Source organism: Mirounga angustirostris, unplaced genomic scaffold (genome assembly GCF_029215605.1).
Source record: "Mirounga angustirostris isolate CCGP_5_RB_7025 unplaced genomic scaffold, mMirAng1.0.hap1 SCAF_5, whole genome shotgun sequence".
Lineage (NCBI taxonomy): Eukaryota > Metazoa > Chordata > Mammalia > Carnivora > Phocidae > Mirounga > Mirounga angustirostris.
Window position 1 is genome coordinate 23967796 of NW_026991713.1, and position 20062 is coordinate 23987857.

At 36.9% G+C, this 20062-nt stretch overlaps 1 protein-coding gene across 3 annotated transcripts in view; it reads right to left on the reverse strand.

Annotated features, from left to right (window-relative positions):
* Positions 1–8302: 8302 nt before the first annotated feature.
* NEDD1 (NEDD1 gamma-tubulin ring complex targeting factor) overlaps positions 8303–20062 on the reverse strand; it is a 50310-nt gene continuing 38550 nt past the window's right edge. For all 3 annotated transcript variants that reach the window (XM_064590759.1, XM_045872803.3, XM_045872802.3), the window contains exons 11-15: positions 19595–19797; positions 18671–18824; positions 17630–17786; positions 10430–10496; positions 8303–9979 (exon numbers count right to left, since the gene is read on the reverse strand). In XM_064590759.1, coding sequence (XP_064446829.1) covers positions 9875–9979; positions 10430–10496; positions 17630–17786; positions 18671–18824; positions 19595–19797 — 686 coding nt within the window. In that variant the 3' untranslated portion in view covers positions 8303–9874. The remainder of the gene's footprint in view (positions 9980–10429; positions 10497–17629; positions 17787–18670; positions 18825–19594; positions 19798–20062) is intronic.

Below are 20062 nucleotides of genomic sequence, written 5' to 3' on the forward strand. Positions count from 1 at the left end.
GACACAGAGAGTCCTCATCGAGAGCCATCTATGAGAAAGAGCCCCCCCATCAGATATCAAATCTGCCAGCACCTTGAGCTGAGACCTCGCAACTTACAGAACTGTGAAAATACATTTCAGTTGTTTATAAGCCTCCCAGTCATGGCATTCTTTCAAAATATTCCCCTCATTGTGGTCTGAATCATCATTCTAAATTTGATCATGTCCTATCCCTGATTAAAACCCTTTATTGGTTCGTTTTCATCCTCAAAAGAAAATCCTAGTGCTTGGCATGCACCCAAGGCTCTTGGTGATCGGACTGTGCTCACGTCTGCCCCCTACATCCTGCCTCCCTGTCTGGCCCTTGCAGGTCCTGTGCATACTCTTTCCAGCCTCCTGCCTCAGGAACTTCCCCCTCCCTCTTCACTAGAGGTATTTCCACTCACTTTTAATCCCCAGCTCAGGTCTTTTATCTCCCGATTTACCTCCTATGACCCGTAGGAAGCCTTCTCAGATACCACACTACCTTTTAGGTTACAGCTAATACCCCCGTCTGCTGCCTCCACAATGCCGTGTGCATATATACCATTTCCGACTCCTACCACATGATTCTCCAATTTAGGTGTGTCTGTTCTACTTGATGATGGTGCTCCTCAATATGATGCTCGGTGCTCAGCACACACAAGGTGACTACTGCTCACTGAAAGAAAGAATGATTTAAAAATTGAAACAAAGGAGCAAAAGTGAGCTATGTTGGTTGGAACACCTCTACTGAAACACAGGCTGGAGTGGAATCATCTGTGGGAGTTAGTTGCCCAGACCAGATGAAAATGCCTGAAAAGTATTATCTACCATCAATCCTAAAAGAAACTGCTACCAAGTCAACCTTCCAGATCTGAAATATCCTATAGACCAACCTAATATCACCTCACATCCACACTCAGAGGATATGCTATTTCCCTTTTAAACTAAAAACAAGCCTTATGTACAAAACGAAATGCTAACAAAGCTAAAGATGGTGGCCGCATTTAAGTGTCTGCATGCAATCTAACAAGAAGAGTACAGACAAAATCACTCCCCTCATTCTGTAATCTATAGGCAAAAGTCTGTTTCTTGGAGGAACTCTATAAACTCTTAGCCATGTCTTACAAACCTTTCCTGATCTGCCCCCACCTACCTCTTCAGTCTTTGCTTTGCAGTCTCCTGGGTGTGGCTCAAGTTCCAGCAGTTCCTCCTATTAGACAACGTTTTCCTTTGCCAAAGTTGATAACTTTGTTATTTAAAGAGAGTTCAATAACTATGGCAATATTGGGCACCTGGGTGGCTCAGTTGGTTAAGCGACTGCCTTCGGCTCAGGTCATGATCCCGGAGTCCCTGGATCGAGTCCCACATCCAGCTCCCTGCTCGGCGAGGAGCCTGCTTCTCCCTCTGACCCTCTCCCCTCTCATGTGTTCTCTCTCTCTCTCTCTCTCAAATAAATAAAATCTTAAAATAAATAAATAAATAAATAACTATGGCAATATTTAGACATCCAGATATTTTTCAGTTTCATTTTGGCAGATAAAGATTTAATGTGATGATCATTGTAAAAATGAGAAATAAAATGTTTTCTCATTTCGCTAGTATTCAAATAATAGAGTAGGTGTCTTTTGACATAAGACGTGCTTCAAATAATTTTGAAAAGTTCAATTTGAGTGGAAAATGAAGCATAATTGATTTTTGACATTTTAACTTTAAGTGAGCTGGTTGTCAGATTTCACTTGAAAAGGACCCACAATATCTACATCAAGGGCACATCAACAATCTTCAACCAATAGTGCCATTTTTCTATGTTCATAAATTTATCCTACTACTATAAATGCTACTATTTGACATGTGTGGGGAAGGAAGAATGATGGTTAATCATATCTCTAGTCTATTGCAAACATAAACACCACACAGAAATTAATAATTTATAAGAATCCCTATATGGATTCCATTGTTCAACAATAAAATTAGAAATATTGAACCTCTACAGAGGTCAGAACATCATACTAGATGTTGCATCCACAGAGAGGAATAAGAAATGGCCTCTGCCCACTGGGGAGAGAAACCTGAAGACAAAATCATCCCCATTCTATGTGAGATTTACAAGAGTCGGAAATGAATTTTCAGGTGCACAGAAGAGAGTGTGATTGCCTTTAGGTGTTAGAAAAATATCACAAAAGAGGTGACATGTGAGAAGTGTCCTGAAGGATCTGTAGGAGCTTGCCAGGCAGAAGGAACCATGAAGGTAATGGCCCAGAGCCATGAAATGGCCTAGGACTCTCTGGACCCCGAGACTGGAATATCAGGGGCAGGTCTTCAAGGAAGGACCCAGGATGCTACATCAAAGACCATGGCTTTTTCCTATGGACAGTTAGATTTGACTTTTGGGTAGAAACAAATGTAGTAGAGGTGAATACAACAGACAAGAAGGAATAGAGGAAGACAGAAAGCCTAGTTAGGAGGCTCTTAACAAAAATCTCAACAAGGCATGCTGAAGCTCTAAATCACAACAGCTGGACTAGAGATGATTCAGGAAGTTTATCAATTACCTACTGCTGCATAATAACACAAAAAACTTAGTGGCATACAATAGTAAGTGTTTATGCTCATAGATCTGATGGTCAGTTGGGCTAGACTAAGCTGGGTTTGGCGAGCAGCTTGGCTGAGACAACTCTCCTTCACATGTCTCATCTTTCTCTTGGGACCAGCAGCTAACTCAGGCAGCGTGTGTGTGTGTGTTTAATGTCCACAATGGAAGTGCAAGAGTTGTACTTCAAGAAGTACAAGGCGGTAACATGCCACACCTCTTAAAGCTTAGGCTTGAAACTGGTGCACCATCACTTCTGTTTTATCGGCCACATGGCCAAACCCAAAGTCAGAAGATGGGGAAAAATACTCTATCATATTTTTACTGGTAGGAACTGCAAATTCAAATGGCAAAGGGCGGGAAAACAGGTAGGAGAGAAGGACTGGCGTTGATAATGCAATATATCACAGTCTGCCCTCTGGGCCACAGTCACTTGTGTTCCTCCCAAATGCGATACATGCTCACCCCCATCAATGGATTCTCAAAAGCCACATCCAATCACCGCACCATATTCCAAGTTTAGGATCTTGTAATCGACATTAGATCCAGATGAGTCTCATTTTGAAAAGAACGATTGCTCTTTGTTCAGAGAATACCAAACAAAAGAATGAGCTATCTGCCCCCTCTTGATCACACACACACACACACACACACACACACACACACACACACACCTTACAAACGGTGGTGAAGTTGGGGCAGGATACCTGCAATACACACCCCCATTTAAGAACGGGGGGCTCTTAGCAGTCACTGGCCTGCAGCAATTCTGAAATCCCACTGGACAAATGTTGCTCTGTGGATGGGGAATGTTTCTTAATTAGGCCTGGGTTCTGTTCCCTGGGAGTGCCTCCCCACCGTCCCTTATTTTCTGTTGGTTTTGACTCTGCTCTGTGAGATTTCACCCTCCTCCTCAATCACTTCTGAAAAGGGCTTTGGAAGATCTGCCATTCTAACAACAGAGCAACTTTCTCAGGAGTTAGAAAAATATTTTTGAAAAGCCTCAATTTCTTTTAGTCTTAGATGGCGGTGCTTTTGCTAATTCAACTGTCTGAAACAATTTGTGAATTTCTATGCATTTGATTCCACAGTCTACTGTGTGTGTCAAAAGCCAAAAGTCATACCCACAATTCTTTTCTAGACAGGCTTTTCTCTCATTCTTGACTTAATTACTACTACTAAGCACATTTGACAGATAGGGGACCATGCCCTTAAGCTTCATAAATATCCTTTTATTCAGCTGAAAACGTATACTCCAGGCTCTCAATTTTCTCAGTCTCAGTCTCTTTTATACTATTAAAAATTGAGGACTCCACAAAGAGTTCACCTTAGAAAATTCTAGAAAGTACAAGAATACACAAGTACCCATTCCATTAAGTATCAGGGCAATGGTATTCACTTGTCATGTAACCTCTGGAAAACTCCACTGTGCCCATGAGAAAAATAAGAGTGAAAAAGACAATGTCTTAGTATTATTATGAAAATATTCTGATCTCACCAGACCCGAAAATGACCTTGGAAATTCCCAGGGATCACCAAACTACATTTTGAGAATCCTTGGTCTAGATACCTTTTTTCTTCTCAGAGGTTCAGGACTGTTCCTATCGCCACACCCTTTATTTTCCCACAAATAATATAAATCTACATATATTATTTCTTTATCTTTATATCACTGTAGTCTTTAAGAGCTCTATTTTATCTAAGAATGTGGAACTTGAGAATTTGATACATAAAATAATTCTTTATTAGAAATATTTTAGATAAGAAAAAGTGACTATCCACAGCACTAACTTGTCAGGCATTCTGTTAACTTCACCTGCAAAATAGTCTATCTAAACATCAATAAGATAAGAAACAAAACTTTGAAAATCTCTACAGAGTTGGAGAGACAAAAATTAAGAGCTCATGACTCACTAAGATAGAACCTGATGGAACCCTAATGGTTTGGTTTAAACTCTGAAGGATTAGGGCACCCTGGGTAGCTCAGCCCGTTAAGTGTCTCTTGATTTGATTTTGGCTCAGGTCATGATCTCAGGGTTGTGGGATTGAGCCCCATGTCAGGGACTGTGCTCAGCCCGGAGTGTGCTTGAGTTTTCTCCCTCTGCCCCTCCCCCCACTCTTTCAAATAAATAAATCTTAAAAAAAAACAACCAAAAAAAACCCTCTTAAGGATTAAACCACAAAAACAAGAATAAACTAGGGACTTAAACTCAACTTGGAATCAGCTCATCCCTAGCTGCCTGCCACAGTGAAAAGTAAATCTCTGGGAGAAGACAGCAGCATTCAGAGACTCAAGAGTATTTCTACAATTTTTCTTAACAATGTCAGTCCCTCAGTAAAGAAATACTCAAGAAGACGAGAAGGCACTGTGTGACCAAAACCTGAGAGAAATAATGTAAAATGGAAACAAATCCATAGGATATTCTGGTATTAGTTATCAGACACAGACTTTAGAATAACTAAAATGAATACACTTAAGGAATTAAATTATAAGATTTCAACAGAGAATTAGAAACTATTAAAAAAAAAAAACCAAGTAGAAACTCTAAGCTGAAAATTGAAACAGGTGATATTAAATACTTACCAATTAGGTAAACAGTGCATTAGACATAGCTGAAGAGAAAAATAGTTTCTGCTAAAATTTTTATTGGGATTATACTGAATCTGTAAATCAATATGGGAAGAACTGACATTTGCCTTCCAACCAATGAACATAGCATCTCTTCATTTATTTAGGTTTACTTTCTCCCAGGAATGTTTTGTAGAATTCAGTGTATAAGTCTTCGATAACTTCTATCAAATTTATACCTAAGTATGTAATATTTTTGATGCTAGTATAAATAGTATTGATTTTTCAATTTTTTGTTAGTATATAGAAATGCAACTGATTTTGTGTGTGTGTGTGTGTGCGCAAAAAGTGGTTGTATTAAAGCACGGGGACAGGACCCTTGGGCACTGGGGTTGTGAAGAGTGACTGATTATATACCTTGGGGTTGGGGGGCAACTGATTTTTGTATATTGACCATGTATACAGTAACCTTGTTACTCACATATTAACTTTAGAATGTTCATATATTCCATAGGTTTTCTGTAGAGTCCAATATGTCATGTGTGGGGAGATTTTTACCTCTTCCTTTATAATGTGAATGGTTTTTCTTTTTCTTGCCTAATTGTCTTGGCTATAAATTCCAATACAATGTTTTATAGAAAATAGTGGACATCCTTGCTTTGTCTCTGATCTTAGGGGAAAAACATTTAGTCTTTCACCATTAAGTATGAGGTTAGCTGCAGGTTTTTCTTAAGATGTCCTTTATCAAGATGAGGAAGTTCTCTTTTATTTTTACTTTACTGAGAGTTTTTATCAGAAATTAATGTTGTGGGGCGCCTAGGTGGCTCAGTCGTTAAGCGTCTGCCTTTGGCTCAGGTCATGGTCCCGGGATCCTGGGATCGAGCCCCACATCAGGCTCCCTGCTCAGCAGGAAGCCTGCTTCTCCCTCTCCCACTCCCCCTGCTTGTGTTCCCTCTCTCGCCATGTCTCTCTGTCAAATAAATAAAACCTAAAAAAAAAAAAAAAGTTGGGTTTTGTCAAATACCCTTTTTGCATTTATTGAGACAATCATATGGTTTTCCTATGTTGGTCAATAGAGTGAATTATTTAAGAGTGAATTTTCTAATGTTAGCCCAAATTTGCATTAACATAAACCTCACTAGTTCATATATTATCCTTTTTACACATCGTTAAATTCAAATTGTTAAACTTCGTTTAGAACTTTTGCATCTGTGTTTGTGATAAATATTGGCTTGTCGTTTTCTTGTGATTTTGGTATCAGAGTAATGCTGGCCTCAAAGGAGTTGGGAATTATCCCCTCTTCTATTTCATGGGTGTATTTGTTGAGAATTGAGTATTTTCCTCCTCAAATATTTGAAAGAATTCACCAGTATAGTTAGGTTTGGCATATTCTGTCAGAAATATACGTAGGGGCACCTGGGTGGCTCAGTCAGTTAAGAGTCTGATTTTTTATTACAGGTCAGGTCGTGATCTCAGGGTGCTGAGATTGAGCCCTGCGTGAGGCTCTGTGCTCAGCGTGGAGTTGACTTAAGATTCTCTCTCCCCCTCAGCCTCTTTCCCCACTCGCATGTGCTCTCTCAAATTAAAAAAAAAGAAATATCTGTAGAACCTGTAGTCATGTCGTTTCTCTCATTCCTAATATTGATAATTTCTGTCTTCTTTCTCATCAGTCTGACTAAAGATTTCTCAACTGTGTTGATCTCAAAGAGTTACCTTTCAGTTTCACTGACTTTCTCAATGGATTTTATTTTCTATTGCATTGATTTCTTCCCTAATCCTTTTTCCTTTCATTTGAGTTTCACTTGCTATTATTTTTCTAGCTTAAGGTGAAAGCTTCAGTCCTTGATTTGAATTCTTTTCTTTTCTAATATAGACATCTAATGATATAAATTTCCCTGTAAAGTACTGCTTTATCTGATTCCCACAAATTTTGTTTTCATTTGCATTAAGTTCAATATACTTTTTATTTCTTCTTTTCATATTTAAACCACTTGTATTTATATTTAAATAGGTTTCATGGATTCAATATATAGCTGGATTTAAAAAAACTCGATCTAATCAGGGTAACGGACAATTAACAGTTAATGTAATTATTGACATTGCTGTTTAAATCTACCATCTTATTTGTTTTTCTATTTGTCCCATTTATTCTTAGTCTCCCTTTCTTCTTTTTCTTCCTTCTTTGCATTATTTTTTGTGACTACATTTTATCATCTTTGTTGGTTTATTAGTTACGACTTTTTATTGTTGCTTTAGGGCTTACAGTAAACATTCTTAACTTATCACAGTCTACTTTCAAGTAATACTACACTATCTCACAGTTAGTGTTAGAACCTTAGAGTAGTATACTTCGTTTCCCTCCTCCCACCCTTGCAACTGTTGTCAGATATTTCACTTTACTTATATTAACCACACAACACCTTGTCATTATTTTTGCTTTAAATCATTAATTATCCTTTAAAGATAATTTAAAATGAAAAAAAAAAAAAAGCCTTACATTTGTTCACATATTTACCATTTTTGGTGTCCTGGTTACTTTGCATAGAAACATATTTCTATCCGGTACCATATTCCTTCTGACTAAAGGCATTCTTTAACATTTCCTGTAGAGCAAGTCTGCTTGTGATGAATTCTTCCAGCCTTCCAAGGTCTGAAAAAGTTTTATTTTTCATTTTTGAAAGACATCTTTGCTGGATATAGAATTCAAAGTTGAGTATTTTCTTTCAGTACTTTAAAGATGTTACTCCACTGTCTCTGCACTCTTGTCTTTGTTCTTCTGTGTCTTTTAAATTTAGCTGCTTTAAGAATTTTCCTTTGACCCAAGTTTTAAGGAATTTGATTATGATGTGTTTTGGTATAGTTTTATTTCTTGTACTTAGAGGTTCATTGGGTTTCTTGGGTCTTATTTGTTTCCCTCTCTCAGGGAACACTGTCCTGTGCTGCCTAATATCTTATATTTGAAAACTGTCTCATATTTTGCGTTTTTAGAAATTCAAATAGGTAAATCCAATCTCTATTATTCCATTTTGGCCAGAGGCAAAAGTTCAATTTCAGGCATCTCATTTTTACCATATAAAAATTTTACTTTTTGTACTTACGTAACTTTTAAATTCCATGACAAAATGTTTCATCTATATGCATAAAGTTACTAAAATTGTTTTATTTATCCCACCTCTTTTAATACACATTATGTGCATTTACAGAAAAAGGCAACAGGAAAATATTAATGGACTTAAATACAGCATGCAGGCAAAACACACTTTATGCTTTCTAAACATGTTTGATAATGATATATAAGGAAACTTGTTACAAATTATAATGCTTCCAATAATCTGTCAGGAAAAAAAGATCACATTAGCACCCATTTATACTTTAACACAAACAAACATTCTCTGAGCCACACTGGGAAAAAGAAAGATTTCTGTTTTTATTTCCTGAAGTAATTATTAGTAGGTTTACACTTATTAAATATATCCTTAAAATTTCCACCACTTTGGAAAACCATAAAGTTAGTAAGCTAGCTAGATTTCCTTTTTGCTTTAGTAAATATTTTTATCTCAGAAGTCAAAATTGGGTAGTAGTGCTGTATACAAGGTACATAGTTTAAATCTTTGGGACAAGAGACTACAAGAAGGTAAATAAGCCAGTAGCCCTCCTAATCTTATATCACTAAGACTGTATATCATAGCAGGTAGATGTATACCTCCACCCATACCAGAGAGGTATGAATTCTTTTGACAATTAACCTTTCTAAATTTTATGGTAAGGTCAATAAAAACATTACACACAGCACACAAAGAATTAGAGAAAGTTAATGATATAAACCACAAAAAAAAATAATCCATACTTCTCATTTGGAAGGGAAAAAATGGGACTAATACTGAATATTTAGCATCTAATATAAAATTTTCACTCACTGTAAGTTGAATCATATTGATTAAAACTTTACAGAATAACTTTGCATGTTATTAATTCATGAGACAATCAGCAGATATGCAGCTCTAGTCAAGTCTTATAAACCCCTAAACGTCTTCATAGGTAAAGTGAAATTAGCTGAAAAATACCAAACAGGAGTAGAGATTTGTGAGAAGTACAAAACACATAAATGCAATAGATATATAATGTAATCTGTGCAATTCAAAATTCCCCAAATTTTCTTATGAAATGTACAAGTAATAAATAATAGTCATACTTGACTTTATCAAGTTAACAAAACAATTACTAACCAACCTTGTGTTTTACTAGTCAATTGCTTAGAAACACCAACTGCCATTTAAAAATTACTTTCATCATAAAAATAGAAGGCATATCAAACTCTTTAATCCTCAAATATCCAAAAAAATTTGGAAGGCAACTGTCAATCAAAAATATTATCTGTTAAAAAAGGTGATTAAAAAACATACATAACCTATTTTTTTGCACAATTTTGTTTTCTTATGAAAAAGGGCACTTAGTGTATAGCTAAAGCTTTCAGAAATTATAGATCCTGTTGACTTTCCTATTAGGCAGATGACATGTTGTACAGTTTTTAATATAAAAATATAAATATCTTTGACAGAGAAGGTGAAATAGTGGTTGGTATAAAATCCCATCATCATTTTACTTGAAAAAAACTTTTTTCCTAGAGACCATCAAAACAATACTGATTCCATGCAGTTCTGTGTTGCCAGAAGCTTCCCAAATTATAAAACACTAAGGTATTCACTGAAATTTCAAAAGTGGGCCCGTAGTCTTTTGTTTTCTTCTCGTAGTCTTTCAATTTCAGCCACTAAACCTTCATTCACTGAGTATCTTTCCAGTAAAGAGTGCATTTCATTCTAGAAAAGAGAAAAAATTGCTTTTTAAAGCACTGATACTTCACATTTATTTGGAAAGCTGTTTTACATAGTTTCAGCTATCATTTCTGTCATGTTCAATTACATAGCTGAATGGTACCTTACTACTTTGTTAATATAAATGAAAGATCACTGGTGAAAGTTACATATTTGGAAGGTTTATATTTGCACATGTGGGAAGCTTTTAGCTTACTTATGGAAATAAATAAATAAATAAATAAATAAATAAATAAAAAGCTGTGAAAAAGTAGCCTTAACTATTATAGGTTAAAAGGAAGGGTGACTAGTTAAAATCTATTTTACTTTTAAATTTCTAAAACTCCGTTTGTTTATTCTAGCAACCAGATATAATAAAGTAAAAATATATCACCCTTTAATGGACTTTTTAGATCCACAACTCTATACTCATTTAAAATAAAAGGTCATACCTACCAATTGCATGTGAAACTGTTTAATCATCTCCACTTGCAAATTCACAATGTCTCTATGGCACGCTTCTCTAGGGAAGAATGTAAAATACCTATTAGAATTATAATGGTTTTGCCAATTCTAGATCATTCAAGAAACTGCTAAACTTTTCTCGTTGTTTCAAATTATTGGATGTTAGTAATAATAATAGTAGTAATAATAATAATAAAAATGCCAAGGCACCTAGAATTTATTTACTACGTACTAGGCACTGTTTGTTGTACTTTGAATGGAAGAACTCATTTAATCTTTACCTCACATGCAATTATTACCTCCATTTTACCAGTGAAGGAACTAAGCCACAGAGCAGTTAAAACTTATCCAATCAAACAACCAGTAAATGGTGGAGCTAGTATATAAACCCCGGCTGTATACATCCAGAACTCTCATACTACACATCCCTTAATATAAAAATTATCATTAAAGAAAGACACAGGTTTATATTACAATGAAATACAGATCATTTACTAGGTTACAATGTTTTAACTATTATCAATGTTTTAGCTATTAAAAAAAAATACTTCTAGTAGAATGGAAAGGGTTATTTGGGTGGTTATAATAAAGGTTACCTATAAAGTACAATTCAGTCATACCAGAAAAGAATACATGAAAATTATGAGGTATAATAATAAAAGGATCATTCAGTCACCCACCATACAACTTATGAGCTAGAACATTACCAAAATCATAGAAGTTTCCTATGTGCTCCTCTCTGATTCCATTACTTAACTTAGGAGAAGCCCAAGAAAGAAGTCACTACTCTGATGAATTTTGTTTAAGCAATGTAAAAAAAAAAAAAAAAAAAAAAATGTCTAACAAAGATGCTGTAGTCAATATATTTTTGCTGTGCCTGGTTTTGAGCATTATAAAAATACCACATCCTATGTAGTACTAAGTAGTGTACACTTAAAAAAATAACCCAATATCATGTTTTCAACATTCATATTCTATACATCTGTAATTCACTGATTTGTATCAGTGTAGATTCTCCTATCAATTGACATTCAGACTGCTTTCAAGCTTTTACTATTACAATGTTATTATAAACAATCATGTATGTATTTCCCAACTCATATGCACCCATAACTGTACCCATAGATCCAAGAGTAGATATGCTGAGTTAAAGGCCAGATGTATACTTGTTTAGTTTTACAAAATAATGCAAATTATTTGTTGAAGAGGTAGTATCAGTGGACATGCTTGTCATCAGTGTAACAGAATTCCTCTTGCTCTGTATCTACACCAAGACTTGGTCTTGACAGACTTTTCACATTTTCCCATCTAATGGGTGTGAAACAGTATCCCGTTGCATTTTCAGTTCTCTGATTAACCATAGGATGGAACACCTTTCCTTATGTTCATAGACCATTCCTCTTCTGTGAAATGCTTGTCCATGCCTTTTAAGCTTGTTTTTCTGTTGAATGTCTTTTTTTTTAAAGACTGTTTATTTGAGAGAGAGAGCACAAGCAAGGGAAGGGGCAGGGGACAAGCAGACTCCCCACTGAGCAGGGAGCCCAAAGCAAGGGCTCAATCCCAGGACCCTGGGATCATGACCTGAGCTGAAGGTAGATGCTTAACTGATTGAGCCACCCAGGCACCCCTCAAATGTCTTTTATTCTTATTTATTTTTAAGAGTTCTTTACATCATCCAAACCTTTGTTGGATCCTTTGTTGAAGTACCATAGATAGATTTTTGTCCTTTCACTTTGTTAATTGTGCCTTATGATGAGCAGTCCTTGTCAATGTTCTCCAATTACTGACCTAATAACACAATCAAATTTGCCAATCTATGTTTTTATAGGTAGTGTATCCTCTTATGTTTTGATAACTTCCCTACCCTGAAATCATATATAAATTCCCTTATAATGCTTAAAACTTTAAACTTTCACGCTGGGTAGAACTGATTTTTTTAATAGCAGGGAATAGGGATCTATACTTTTCCTCTGTCATATATCACATTTCTATATATGCCCAGGTTCTTCTCTGGTCTATTTGATTTGTTTCGGCAATCTGTCCATCCTGTGCTAATGTTACACTATTTTAATTATAGCTTAATAATTAAGCTTACCCATCTGACAAACAAGTCACCTTCAATCTTGTTCTTCTCTAGAGTATCTTGGTTATTCCTGGATCTTTTCTTCTTTCACATAAATTTGAAGTTATCCTATCATCATCTTCCAAAAAACACAGTTGGGATTTGACTGAAATTGCATTCAATCTATAGATCAATTTAGAAGAACTAACACCTTCATATCTTTCCATTTATTTAAGTGTTAATGCTTTCTAATAAATTTTTAAGTGTTTTTCTACAAAGATCTTTACCATTTTTGGGGGCGCCTGGGTGGCTCAGTCAGTTAAGATCTTTACCATTTTTGGTCAGATTTATTCCTAAGTACTTTTTCTGTTACAACTGTAAGGGTTTTTTTAAAAATTCTCTTCTTTCGTCTGCATGGAGCACTGGGTGTTATGCACAAACAATGAATCATGGAACACTTCATCTAAAACTAATGATGTAATGTATGGGGATTAACATAAGAATAAAAAAAAATCTCTTCTTTCGGATCCCTACTATTGTATCTTTTTCAACATTCCTCTGGCTATGCGGGGAGGGATGGGGTGACTGGGTGATAGACACTGGGGAGGGTATGTGCTCTGGTAAGTGCTGTGAATTGTGCAAGACTGTTGAATCTCAGATCTGTACCTCTGAAACAAATAATGCAATATATGTTAAGAAAAAAAAAAAAGAAGAAGAAGAAGAAGGTAGCAGGAGGGGAAGAATGAAGCAGGGGAAATCGGAGGGGTAGATGAACCATGAGAGACGATGGACTCTGAAAAACAAACTGAGGATTCTAGAGGGGAGGGGGGTGGGAGGATGGGTTAGCCTGGTGATGGGTATTGAGGAGGGCACATTCTGCATGGAGCACTGGGTGTTATGCACAAACAATGAATCATGGAACACTACATCTAAAACTAATGATGTAATGTATGGGGATTAACATAAGAATAAAAAAATTTTAAAAAATTCTCTTCTGCTTTCAATTATGACAAAAGCTGTATTTAAAACAAACAAACTGGGGGCGCCTGGGTGGCTCAGTCGGTTAAGGAGCTGTCTTCGGCTCAGGTCATGATCTCAGGGTCCTGGGATGGACTGGCAAGCTGAGCTCCCCACTGAGTGGGGAGTTTGCTTCTCCCTCTCTCTCTGCCTCTCCCCACTGCTCGTGCTCTCTCTCTCAAATAAATAAATCTTTAAAAAAATTAAAACAGGGACGCCTGGGTGGTTCAGTCGGTTAAGCCTCTGCCTTCAGTTCAGGTCATGATCCCGGGGTCCTGGGACCGAGTCCTGCATCAGGCTCTCTGCTCGGTGGGGAGCCTGCTTCTCCCTCTTCCTCTCCCCCTGCCTGTACTCGCTCGCACTCTCTCTGACAAATAAATAAGATCTTAAAAATAAATAAATAATTAAAACAAATCAAAAGCATCAAAGAACCACTAAGGTGGTCAGGATTTGAGGGGCTATGGTCTTGCAAAGAAGGGAAGTCTATTAGGTAAGCCCCACAGTTACCTCTGTTTTCCCTTGGGGATGTGCTGATTGGACAGAGGGGAACAGAGGCTGAGCTGAAAGCAGTGACCTGGAGCTTGAGAGAGTCTCACCGGGTTGGGGAGTGCTAGGGTTTTGGACAGCCCAAGCAGCCAAGGCTTCAAGGTGCCAAGAAGGTACCTGCAGAAAAGCAAACCTAAAACTGTGCAATTTCCCCCTCGAGATATCTATTGACTCCTAAGCACTGCCTATACTGGTGGCAGAAAATTAAACATAAAGTCACAGCTAGAGCAGAGAAAGACTTTGGCGGCCTTGCGATGCTGGGGAAATGGAGGTTAAAGTTTCAGAACCCACCAAGGTAAAAGGCCTGGTGAATATCCTCAAAGGGCAGAGACTAAACCCTAGAATAAAGGCAACCAGAAATAACCTAGCCCTAAGAAAACCGGAAAGCCAGCAAGTATAGGAACGAAGTGATCTGCTTGCCAGAAGAAACTTAAATCTTCTTGAAAGACAATAAAAATAGACCCACAGACTTCTGCTTAGGATATAGTCTCTCCAACTCTAATAGTGAGGACAAGCCAGATAACCTATAAAATCATACATTTTTAAATTCAACTTGAGAGTGCAAAGAAACCTAAATGAATGAAAATCCAGAAAATGATGAGTCCCTCCTAGGAGAAGAGACCCATGACTGTTTTCTTTTTTCTTTATTCTTATGTTAATCCCCATACCCATGACTGTTTTCATCCTCAACAGAGCAGAGGGCGGGTGGCGGTGGTGAAGGGGGGGTGGGGGGCTGGAGGTAGGGTTGACACAGCTGCCACTGATAGGGTAAGGAGAACTAACTGAAATTTTTATAGATTTTTGTAGGCCAAGTAGGACTGGACCCAAGGAGTCCGAGCCACAAAGAAAATCTCCATTCATTCACCAGCTATTTGCCACAGGCCTTCATTGAGTGCTTATGTAAACCATTAGGGGAGGGCAGGAGGACTGAGAGAGACACCCTAAGGCAGAGAGGCACAGGGTGTGTGAAGACTGAGCGCTGTGACAACTGAGAGTAACCTGTCTGAAGCACTCCAGACCCTTGTGGAGAAGGCAGTCTCCACAGGTGACGGAGCCCCTCAACAGCCCCTCTGTCCCTCCACTGAAAGGTATAGCTCTTCAAGACTTACTGAAGGTTGACGTCAGAGCAGCAAATTTACAGAAATTCTCTGAGCCATTCTCTGGGTCCTCATTGAGTCCCAAGCAGAAGCTGCCTATGGTTACTGGAGGGGCAGAAGAATTGAGAGAGGCCCCTACTCACCCCCACTCCCTGGGTGCAGGCATGCATGGCAAGCTGAAAGCTGAAGGCAGGGCAGTGCTCTCTCTCTCAATCTGCCCAGCATAAGAGCTTTCTCCCCTTCCAACACTGCTTTACTCACATCATATTAAAGTCAGACAATTCTGCTGTTTTGCCACATATATACATTCCTGAAAATAACAGGACCAGATTTTAAAAATGTAGTGTGTGTGTGTGTGTGTGTGTGTGTGTGTGTGTGTGTGATGGAATATTATTCAGCCATAAAAAAGGAAATCTCGCACTATGCAACCACATGGATGAACCTGGAAGATATTATGCTAAATGAAATAAGCCAGTCACGGAAGGACAAATACTGCATGATTCCACTTACATGAGATATCTAAAATAGTCAAACTCATAGAAGCAAAGAACAGAATTCTAGGTATCGGGGTGGGGAGAATGGGAAATAGGAAGTTGCCAAGTGACAAATACAAAATTCCAGTTAAACAAAATGGATAACTCGTAGAGATTTACTATATAACACTGTGCCTATGGTTAGCAATACCAGATTATACAGTTAAAATTTATTAAGAGGGTAGATCTCATTGTAAGTGTTCTCACCACAAGAAAACTAAAACAAAAAAGGAAAAGAAAAAGAAAGTAAGAAGACAACAGGATTTAAAGAAAAAGGATTGGGGCAGACTACTCAAAATTTATGCAACTTTGGAACCAGAGCACTAACAAAAACAAACCCTAGTAAAAAATACTATCATAGTTTAAATAGTGAATAATCAAAGACTTTTACCTTAAAAAAAGTGATGGTCACTTGATAAGAGGGGTAAGAAAAAGAGAAGAAAGGATTGGGGCTGTGAAGGATGGAGGCAAGGATAAAATAACCAAAGATGGGGAATAATCACAAAATAAGTCCTTCCAAACACAGAGCACAAAGCCAAACCAGGTGAAGAGGAAGGCAAGAGAAAGAGATGGGTACTGATAGGTGGTTTGCTGCCTTTAGCTATGTTCATACATTTTGTTTTGGCAACTGTTACAAGAACCAACAAAATTTCCTTATCAGATATGTTGTCATTACTGTCCTATTTACCAATCACAAATGAATTAATCCACATTAAAGAAACAATGCGTCATAACAGGACACATTGTACCTACCCTAATTAAACTAGAAGGCCTTTGTGGACAGATCATTCATATTTGCATCCTTAGTACCCAGTACATATACTAGGCATGTTGTAAATGTCAAAAATAACCAAAAATGATGATTTTCCTTTAAAAATATATTTGTTAACATTTAAAAATATTTTTTCAAAACACTTTTTTTTTTTTAAAGTAGGCTCCACCTCCAGCATCGAGCTCAATGTGGGGCTTGAACTCATGACTCTGAGATCAAGACCTGAGCTGAGATCAAGAGTCAGATGCTCAACCGACTGCGCCATCCAGGAGCACCCCACCCCCCAAAACACTTTTAACATCAAAAAGAAACATGCACCAGGGCACCTGGGTGGCAGAGTAGTGTCTGACTCTTGATCTCGCCTCAGGTCTTGATCTCAGGATTGTGAAATTGAGCCCCGTGTCAGGCTCCTCTGCCCCTCCCGCTCGTGCTCTCTCTAAAATAAATAAATCTTAAAAAAACAAAACAATAACAAAAAAACCTGTACCAACAAAACTGTACATCTTCTCTAGCATTCTTGCTCACTATATTCCAAATCAGAGCTAGAATACTAAGTAACTACAGGTCAGAAAGGGAAAAAACACATACAAAAGATTCTAATAATTGAAAATAGCCCCAATATATATTGAGATGATAGGTAAAAGGAAGCAACAATGTCAAACACATTCTTACAGTGTTCAAAATTCAAAGGATGAGGAGACAAGGACAGATCCATGAAAAAAATTTTTTTAATTGACTATTACATTCTGATGCATTGTTTGAAAATATTCAGAATTCCTTTAAAAAATTATTTCTCTACTACATTATTACCCATAGCATATTTAACAGGTGATTTATAAATACTTCACGTAAGAATACCACTGGGCCTTACCAGAATCTGCTGCCCAAATTTTGATTAAAAAAATCCCTGATGGCAGCCTGCCTGCTAGACTGCCCTGCCAAGTTATCTAATAATTGCCCTAGGTAAATGTACCTTTTCCTGGCTGATATTCAATAAATTCAATACAGCAAGATCGACAAAACTCATGTTTTCTATTGTTTTTATGGACCCCAAAACCTAGGCAAAAGTAGTAACCACCAATATTACTTATGGTTCCGGTTCTACACCTAATAAAAAAAAGCCAGTTAATGTCTAGACAGAAAGAGCAATTTCTCAGTTACTACCTAAAGTCATCCAATGTCTCCTGTATCATGTTCTGAATAAAACGGATCTGAACAGATGTCAGTGGTGCATTTGGCCTATTATTTCCGATGGTATCAGCTATTTTTTCCGATAGTGAACTGGCAACTCCAGCCGTGACAGAGGATGCTATCTTTGGATCTAAAATAAAAAATGGAGAAAATATTAATAGTCAGCCTAGACTAAGAGACATCAAACATTTGTAAATAAGATTTGGCATGAGGAGACTTGAAAAACTGGTAAAGAACAGTGTTCCTGTGACATTTAGAAAAACTTACTGTCTGGAATACAAATCTTAGAAACTTTCTATGACATTATTTCTCATAGTCATTTGTCTATATATATAAACTGCCAACTGTCTAATATAATAACATATGACAGAGGGATTAATCTTGAAGAATCTTGGAACCATTTCCTCTTATAAAAGATGAATGTGACATGCTATCCCATAAACTAGATAAACCAAGACTATTAAAAATAAACAGAAGGAATATAGGAGTAAAGTACCGCTATAAGCAAAGCCCCAGAGTTTACACTAATACACTATATCCACAGAAACCTTAAAGTAAAACATAAATATCTATATAGAAGAGTTGCTTCTATACAAAGAGTTGTTTTCTATAGATAACTTGTATAACAACCCAATATCCCATTAAATGTGATCAAGTTTTTAGGATCTGTGGCATGAACTTTAGTATGGAGGAGGGAAAAAAAAGACAATTTCAGGTACTTAATGACTCCTTTTCAAAGGGTCCTACATTATATTCCTATTTATATTAGATCAAGACCCTTACATATTGGATTGACAATAAAATTCACACCAAAAGAGTATCAAATCAATATCACTGAGTTTAACCACTCACATACATGTCATTGTCCTCTAGTAAGAGAGTCATAATAGACAAGCGTTGTGAAGTTTCAACTCCTTTTAATTTTCTTAGTCTATGATCACTCTATTTATCAAGTTAAATAGTGGGAGTCTTCAACTTAACACCTTCAAATATCAGGAAGTTTTATGTACTTACTTGGAGTTGAGGATCCAATGAGGGGGGGTTCATATATGAACTGGGCTTCAATTTCTTTCTCTGGCCTTTCAAATTTCTCAGGACTTCTTGTTTGGTTAGGTGACGGAGAGGTATTCAGATTTCCAGTTTCAGCACCAGAAATCAACTTTGCAAACTTCACATTTAAAATAAACAATATATCAATTCTGGTTTTATACATATAATTTGTACCTACTTTTCTTTTTCCAGTAGTTAGGATCAGAAAAATGAAGAATAAGAAGGGATATAGAAGGAAAAAAAATTGCAAGAACTAGTGGCAAAATAAATCAACTTTACTAATCAAAAACAATTTCAATGGTAACATGATGAGGAAAAGCTCATTTATTAATAAGCATCTGCTACTGAGTGCCACTGAAAATGGTAATCACAGGCCAAAAAAAAAAAAAAAATCCCCAAACTCTCAGGTGGTAACTAGCCAGAAATATTTGAAAACTATGTCAGAAGACATTTTTGTACTTCCTAAATATTTTTTCAATATCATTCTAATAAATCAATATGAAAATATTCTTAGCACCATCAGTTAGCTCTAAGACTTAGGGTAAATGACTTGACCATCAACTTGGTGCTTTCTTCTGCAATGAAAATAAATTCTAAAAAACTCAGGTATAAACTAGTCAAGTACCTTGTCTTAGAAAAAACAGCATTAAGTTTACATCTGCTGTTACCTCCAACATTTCCAAAGACAGATTTCAAAAGTATCCTTTAGTTTTTAACATGTGACATCAAGATTTAAGAATATTTTCTACCTGGTAAGGGTACAGCACTGTCGATAATTAGGACATATCCCCTGGCAGCCGCCTGCTTTCTGTCTCGTGATGAGCTTCATTATATGCTTCCTACTGATAAATGCACACTGTGAGTTCAGTATCATTTTTAGGCAGATACCTGTTTGAGGGAGTCCTTAGGTTCCTGTTTTCCCAGATATATTTTCTTAGATTCAGCTGTCAGATCATGATTTTCATTTTCTTCTTTCCCTGGAGATCCCATAAAGACATTCAGAGGACTAGAATGCAACACTGAAGTGCTTGAAGCTACTGGATTTTTTCTTGGAGGAAGGACTGAATTCAATTGTGGTAGAAAGTCAAGGCCTGAAAAAGAGGAGAAAAAACTATTTGCATATGATTTTCCTCAATCTTGGATATTTAAGAAAAGCACTTAACACAATAAATAGGTTAATATGGTAGAAAGACATGCAATTTGGATTCAGAAGGCAGGTTCATTTGTCAGCTCTACCCCTTACTTGATGTATACAAAATCTTGGGCAAAAATTGCAAAACTCTGTTTCCTGATCAGTAAATGTGAATAATGATACCCATCTCCAAGTGGTGAGACTAAAAAGAGATATTATATGTA